Source organism: Myotis lucifugus, unplaced genomic scaffold (genome assembly GCF_000147115.1).
Source record: "Myotis lucifugus unplaced genomic scaffold, Myoluc2.0 scaffold_87, whole genome shotgun sequence".
In the NCBI taxonomy this organism is placed as follows: Eukaryota; Metazoa; Chordata; class Mammalia; order Chiroptera; family Vespertilionidae; genus Myotis; species Myotis lucifugus.
Window position 1 is genome coordinate 4,687,955 of NW_005871135.1, and position 8,474 is coordinate 4,696,428.

Sequence of the window (8,474 nt, forward strand, 5' to 3'; positions counted from 1 at the left end):
GGGTTCGCAGGATTGTTCCCTGGCCCCTGCTTTGAGGCACGTTCCATGAGGCAACCTCAAATGATTCTCCCCCTGATTCTTTTTATTTTCTCTCTAACTATAAATATCTATAATCTATCTCTCTCTCTCTCTCCCTCCCTCCCTCCCTCCCTCCCATTCTACTCTATCTCAAATCACTGGAAAAAAATATCCCTCTGGTAAGGATTAACAAAACAAAAAAAAACCAACAAACACACAAATGAGTGGGGAATAAAGATAAGTTTCTTCTTATAGAACACAACTAATACAAGAAATGATAGAATTTGTAAAGAGCTTCCATTTGATTACCACATTTGCCGTAATTTTGTCATATAAGAATCATTAAAGTGAGTGGGTGAAATTTTAATAAGGAAAATGTTATGTTTATATAATACCAAAATATCTACATAAATTATACCTTTTAATTACAAGGTTAAAATAGTAACTATAAAAAACTGTAACTTTACAATAGATAAACTGGCAGATAAAACCATAGCCAATAAAGATAAAGGAAAACACTAGTCATTGGAAAAATTAATAGCATATGCCTTCTAATAATATGCACTGTGGTATATCCACTGAGAATTAAAGCCTGAAACATATATATATATATACACACAAACAAAGGGTAAACATAGTAAAATGTTAACTATTATGGAATCTGAGCAACGCCTGTCAAGGAATTCTTGATATCATTTTTAAACTTTTCTGTATCTTTAAACTCATTTCAAACAAAAAATGGACAGATCTTTTGTCCCAGCTGGAACATGTCCAAGAAGAAAGGCGACCAGGGCATGACTGGAATCAGGGACACTGTCCCCTAGGACTCCAGTCCCTCTGGCTCTTGGACACACAGCTCCCAAAGGGCAGTCAGAAATCAGCCACAAGCTTGGGGACTTGGTGTAGTCTCTCATTAGCAGTTAAGTGTTATCTTTGGACTCATTTCTCTGGAGCTGGTTAAGGAAAAGGAAAGTCTGTAGAAGTGCTAAGTCCCCAGATATTGCTTTTCTGTGTCTGGATGTTAGGTCTCCTGAAGAAAACCTGAGGAGATGGGCGACAGACTGGAGCAGAAAGTATCTGAACTCACCAATGATGAGCCCAGGTGAGAGGAGCTGGAAATCTGCCCTTGGTGATGGACCTGCCTGTGTGCTAGGGGGTTCATGTGTGAGACTTGGTGTCCATGACTGTGTGTGTCAGTCTGTGCATCTGTCTGAATATACTATGTATGCTTGTGTATGTGCTGTTTGATAGTTGTGTGTGTGCGCGCAGTATGTATCTGACTCTTTTCCTGAGTCAGACTTAACCTGGGCCCTGTTTTAGTGCATGTAGATCCAGTCACCAGCCTCCTGGCATGTGATTAGGGACTCCTGATTCATGTCTGTGATAGTAAACACTGGCATCACAGCTGAGCATCGGGACTTAGCCTGTTGTCTCTGCTGCTGGACAGGAAGACGCCCTATCTCATCAGGAACCAAGGTCAGGTCAGAGAGGGCTCACACCTCTGCTCAGCAGCGTGTGCTGGTACACATGCTAGTTGTGTCTGTGGGTGACACACGCGTGTGAGACCAAAAAGGTATGTGGTTAGGTTTTCTCTGTATGTTGCCATGTGTATGTGACCACGTGCATGGGGTGTTGGTGGTAGTTTAATGATGGTGCCTGTGACAGAATATGCTTAACTGCCCCATGCTGACTGCCCTCCCCAGGAAGGGGATGATGGAACAGAATGGGGGGAAGCATACCTCTCATTAATAGGAGGGTGTGCACTGCTTAATGCAGTGAGTGTGGCTGGGTGGGCACATGTATTGTTGGTGTGTGTTTCCTCTGGTTTTTTTAATTGTTTGTGCTTTTGTGGGTTTTTGGTGATGGATGTGTATAGTGCATGAGTTATGTATATGTGGGAATGAAGTCTTTGCCGGATGTGTCATGAGCCAGGTGTGTTGATGTGCATTGAGAATGTTTGTGGGTGAGTGGTCCATCACTGAGTGGTGTGTATGTCTTGCTTTGTGTGTTCATTATGACTTGTATGGACGTCTATGCGTGTTTATGAGCTGAACCCCATATTGGCTATCCTTCCCTTAGGATGGGAACATGATCACAGTTTATTGAAATTCTCAAATCAGCAGTGTGTGTGTGTGTGTGTGTGTGTGATTTGAATGTGTGTCTGGGGCTTCCAACTTGCCCCTATGACCTCAAATATTTCCTGCAGAGCCCATCTCCTGGGGCCCCATTGGCTGAGCTAAACAATCTCCAAAGAACCCCGGTGTCTGAAATGGATCTGCTGTGCTTCTCACATACCTGAGTGTGACTGTGCCACTCAGAGGTGGTAACACTTTCACTTAATGTCCAGGCAAAGAAACATTAGGTGTCATGCTGTGTGAAGTCAGAGTGCAGGACTGCCACCCACTGGTGTGGCGAACCTTGAGGAAGTCACTTACACTGAGTGGCCAGATTATTATGACCACCCCATCAGTACTTCATTGACACTTCCAGAATTACCGAATATTGAAAACTTCCTAAGCAAATACTCTCAAGGTTTTATTATTATTATTATTATTATTATTATTATTTGCATAACTAATTCACTTCATTGTACTGATGGGGTGGTCATTAATAATCTGGCCACTCAGTGTAACTCATAGGCCTCTGTTTTCAATCTACAAAGTGAAAGAAAGGAATGACACTTGCCTCATAAAAAACAGGTCCTCAACTAACATGTATTTGTAAGCAAATGATAATGAATGTAAGGGTGTTTTGTTGATTGAAAAACAGATCATTATAAATGAAGGGAACTCTCTAGGTAGGGATCTAAGAAAATTTTGAAGTACTGTCAACCCTAAATTAGCAAAGGCTGTTCCCAATGAAGAGGGAAGTTTCATGGGGAGTGGGTAAGAGCACAAGTTCTCATCATGCAGACATATTAGACTAAACTTCACAAAGTAGTCAATATTTGATCATTTTCCTCCTTTATATTTATTCTTAAAGTGGTCGTATACTATATTAGATTCAGGTGTGTACAGCATGGTGATTTACCAATTATATACCTATCACCACAATAAGTCTTGTAACAGTCAAGTCACCATATAAAGTTATTACAATACTACCAATTCCATTAAAGAATATTTGGTACTTTTTAACCTACAAAAATGGTGTAAAACTTATATCCCTTATATTTCTATTTCCTAACAGAATTCTTCGTGCAGCTGTGAAGATTTTTAATCTGGGAATGTAAAGCTGATGTTAGATTTACTTAGGAAACTAGAAAAAGCCTTTAGCCTCATGTTCAGCACAGTGTTTATGCCACCAAAATGCTCAGTATTATTATGAAACATAGTTAGTGAACTGTTTTGGAGGTTTCTTGGCAGCTAGTGGTTTCAATGGCCACCCATTTCTAGCTTGTCCCTGTGTTTACAGCTGAGGTTCAATGGGATAATGCTCCACAAACACCCATTCAGCAATTTAAAGCAGGAAGAACTGACAGTTTTCAGGGGCTCGCCTTCTAGTTCTGCCAGGGTGAATTATTATGGTTTCCCTGTGGCTTGGTGTAGAAATCATCCCTCCATGCTCATCAAGACCTAAACTCATAGAAGTGGGGACCTTGCTTCTCTTGTTCACTGCTGCATCTCAGTCCTTAATGGAGGTCCCGACACTGACTCCATGTTCAATAAATCCTGGTGAATGACACAGTGAACACACTCTTGCTTCTTTGTAATGAGGTCTTGTTGACTACATGGGGTTCCAATGTTTTCCTGGAGCCAGACTGGAATAGAGGAAAGATGCAAACATCCACATGTGAGAGAAATTAATGTGAAAGTTTTAAAAAATGAATGGTTTTCCCAGAAAATAATGGTATGAGATGTGATGGTTCTGATCTTTCTTTCTAGGTTCCTGAGATTCCCAACCCTTCTTCATCCCCAGCAGACAGAAGAGCAGCATGAGGCCTGAGAACCAGAGCAGCATGTCCCACTTCCTCCTCCTGGGGCTCCCCATCCCGCCAGGGCAGCAGGGCATGTTCTTCACCCTCTTCCTGGGCATCTACCTGACCACGGTGCTGGGCAACCTGCTCATCATCCTGCTCATCAGGCTGGACTCTCGCCTGCACACGCCCATGTACTTCTTCCTCAGCCACTTGGCCTTCTCTGACATTTCTCTCTCCTCTGTCACTGTCCCTAAGATGCTCATCAACATGCAGACTCGGCAACAATCCATCCCCTATGTGGGGTGCATTTCTCAGTTGTATTTCTTCATACTTTTTGCTAGTGTTGACAATTTCCTTCTGGCTGTGATGGCATACGACAGGTACGTGGCCATCTGTCACCCTCTGCGCTATACCACCATCATGAGGAATGGGCTGTGCGTATTCCTGGTGGCTGGGTCTTATATGGCTGCCTGTGTCCATGGACTTTTTCATACTCTGCTCTTGGTCCGCCTGTCCTTCAGTGCCCACAATATCATCACCCACTTCTTCTGTGATCTCACTGTGCTGCTGAAGCTGAGCTGCTCAGACATCTCCCTCAATGAGCTGGTCATCTTGACCGAGGGAGGAATGATTTTCTTCCTGCCTTTTGGTATAATTTTGAGCTCTTATATCCGTATAGGGACCATCATCCTGAGGGTACCCTCCACTAAGAGACTCTTTAAAACCTTTTCTACCTGTGGCTCCCATCTCTCTGTGGTGTCTTTATACTATGGGGCAGCTGCAGGTGTTTACTTTTTCTCCTCATCATGGGATTCCAAAGACATAATTGCTTCAGTCATGTACTCGGTAGTTACCCCCATGCTGAACCCCTTCGTCTACAGCCTGAGGAACAGAGATATGAATCAGGCCTTAGAGATGTGTGTCAATAGGGTTAAGCTCTTTAACTGATAATCACTAAATCCTCTTGTTGCAGTCAGGAGCACAGTGAGACAGATCTTCTATAATTATTGTATGGTCAACATCTCCATATAATCTTAGAATATGCCTTCTCTTGTTATGTACAAGTGCTGTTAATATTCAACTTGGTCAAATTTGCTACTTGGGTTGTTAGTAATTTTTCATTCCCTTGTTCCTAATCTCTTATAAGACCTGTGTAAAATTTTTTGTAAAATATCTTACACAATTATAATTGTGAGTTTGTATTTTTAGACTATGTTATTGAGGACACACTGATTTACATTCATGATCCATTCCTGATGAACTTTTTTTTTAACTGATTATTGTTTGCTGTCTCACATTGGCTTCAAGCTGATTGAGCACATCTCTTCCAACTCACATTCAATGACATCATGTTAGTAGACTTCAGTCAGCCATGAGAAGAATAATTACACCATGAAAATTAGCATGTGCTACAAAGCAAGACTTTATAAATGCATTTTTAAAATGAATTTAACAGCACACATCTACCAATGGGTCCTACCTTAACACCTTGTCTACTTCTGATATTAGTACAGATATATTTCAACTAAATCTATAGATATAGATACATATACAGGTACAGATAAAGATACAGATAGAGATATAGATACTAGTACAGCAGTGGAAGTAAAGATGCCCCTTACTCGTTGTTAGTGTTTACATGGTATTATTCCCATCACTTTAAGGTTAGCTATGTCTGTGTATCTGTGAGGTGTCCGTCACTAACAGTGTAAAGTTGTATTTGCTATTTTTATGTAAAGCAACAATTATTACATTTGTGGAGAATTTTATGTATTGATATCCTATACAATAAAACCCTAATATGCAAATCGATTGAACAGTGGAACAACTGGCAGAACGAACAGTCGCTATGACGCGCGCTGACCACCAGGGGCCTGATGGTCAACACAGGAGCTGCCCCCTGGTGGTCAGTGTGCTGCCACAGGGCCAGCATGGGTGGCAAGTGCAGTGCCAGTGGCAGGAGCCTCTCCCGCCTCCGCTGCAGGCAGGCAGTAAGGAGTGAGGGGTCCCAGACAGCGAGAGCCCAGACTGCGAGAGGGATGTCTGACTTCTGACAAACTGGGGGGATTGGGCCTAAGCCAGTAGGCGGACATCCCACAAGGGGCCCCGGACTGTGAGCAGGTGCAGGCAGGGCTGAGGGATTCCCCCACCTCAGTGCATAAATTTCATGCACCAGGCATTCTAGTCTAATGTAATCATAATATATTTAAATTTATATTTTATATATTACTGATTTTTATGTTATACACCTGCTTCACATTTATTGCCTCTTATCTTACTCCCTTTTGATTAATCAAATATATATTTTTATTCCATTCCCCCTTATTTACATATTGATCATTTATTATTATTATTATTATGTTGTTGTTGTTGTTGTAATTCTTTTATGTGCTATACCAGTATATAGAGATTACCTCTTACCTACTCTTTAATTTTTAATTATAGTTTAATATACAAAACAAAATTTATCAGGTTAGCCATTGGAGGTACACAATTGGGTGGCATTTAGGACACTCAACATCAATATCTCATACTAGGACCAGTAAAGAAAACTCTATAGAACATCAATGAAGTTTAGTATTTTGCAACTGGGAAAAATATAAGAACAGAGATATTTATGAATCAATATGGATAAATAGGATAGATTGTTAAATTTTTAAATGCAATGTGTAAAAGAGCATTTATAGCATGCTATATGACATGTGAAAATGAAGGGGAAGTAAAATATTCATATACATGTCCATTTAAACATAATGACACACAGGAAGTAGTTAACATCTGGAAACAGCGCAGGTGCCCATCAATAGATGAGGAATAAAAAAAACCCATGATACATTTACACAATGGAATACTACTTGGCTGAAAAAAAGGAAAATGTCCTTTTGAGACAGCATGGATGGACCTGGAATTTATTACGCTAAGTGAAAAATGCTAGTCAGAGAAAGACAAATACCATAGAATCTCATTTATATGTGTAATCTAATGGTCAAAATAATGAAAAAACACAATAGAAACAAAAGCATAGATACATAGAGTAGACTGACACCTGTCAGAGGGGAGGTGTTAATGAGGGCTGGGCAAAAAAATGGTGAAGGAATAAAGCAAGAAAAAATATATATCACATATAGACATGGAAAACAGTATGGTGAGTGCCAGAGGAAAAGGGGTTTTGGGGAGGAGGTGGTAGTGAACAAAGGGAGGATCAAAGGAGAGGAAAAGAGATAATTTTGGGTGGTGAGTGCACAATGCAGTATGCAGGTGTTGTTTTATTTAGCTGTACACTTGACATTTGTATGGTTTTATTAAACTATGTCAATAAATGACATTGTAATCTAGAGTAGACCAACAGCTGTCAGAGGGGAGGGGTTAGAATTATTTGTGTCCTTTTGACTATGTTGTCTTTTGCCACTAAAAATAAATAGAAGAGGTGGTGAATAAAGCAAAATAGAATAAAACAATATAATTGAACCTAATTGTAATCCTATTATACACTGTAATTACACCAAAGAGGAAAATAAAATAAGTACCCCAAATAATTCTTGAACCCATAATTTTTACTATAAACTCTCACAATAAATAAACAAACCTGACAATAAAGTTTTAAGCTGTACTTAGTGTGTCATTGACAGTGGTGTGAGTCAAGATTTGAAACAACTCACCATGTATCCAAAGATTCAGCAAATAAGTAAACATTGAGGTAAAGGTAGTCTCTCTCTCTCTCTCTCTCTCTCTCTCTCTCTCTCTCTCGATCTATGTACATGAAAAAGGAGAGGCTGGAAAGAACTCTAGGGTGTCAAACTAGAATTGGAGATATCAATTAGGAATCACAGGCTTTAAAATGTATAAATAGATTGCAATTTATAGGTCATATATCAACATCTATGCTGTTTCCATCTCCCATTCTTCCTGTTCCAATCCTGACTCATCCCTTTGTGGTTAAACATTCCTTTAGCTTCTCAGTTTCTAGTTTCTGCTTCTTGTGTTTTTTTTTATATATATTTTCCAGTTGGCTTCTCTGAGATCATTTAGAATTCTCATAGGCAATAAGCACAAATAAAGTTTCAAAATGAATAATAAATGATAAATGATTATAACTCAGAGAATAAGAATCTATGAGTCCATAACATCCTATATAATAAAAGGGTAATATGCAAATTAACCCTAACAGCAGAACAACTGGTCACTATGATGCACAATGACCACCAGGGGTTAGACCAGCCGTGGGCAAACTACGGCCCGCGGGCCGGATCCAGCCCGTTTGAAATGAATAAAACTAAAAAAAAAAAAAAATAAGACCGTACCCTTTTATGTAATGATGTTTACTTTGAATTTATATTAGTTCACACAAACACTCCATCCATGCTTTTGTTCCAGCCCTCCAGTCCAGTTTAAGAACCCATTGTGGCCCTCGAGTCAAAAAGTTTGCCCACCCCTGGGTTAGAGGCTCAACGCAGGAGCTGACCCCTGGTGTCAGTGCACTTCCACAGGGGGAGTTCCACTTAGCCACAAGCTGGCTGATGCTGCAGGAGTAGTGCTGGTG

The 8,474-nt window shown here is 40.2% G+C and overlaps 1 protein-coding gene across 1 annotated transcript; it reads left to right on the forward strand.

Annotated features, from left to right (window-relative positions):
* The first annotated feature begins 4,189 nt into the window (after positions 1-4,189).
* Positions 4,190-4,882, forward strand: LOC102429501 (olfactory receptor 1J4-like). The gene has a single exon (XM_014457877.2). The coding sequence runs from the start codon at positions 4,190-4,192 to the stop codon at positions 4,880-4,882; it is 693 nt and encodes a 230-aa protein (XP_014313363.2).
* The last annotated feature ends 3,592 nt before the right edge of the window (positions 4,883-8,474 follow it).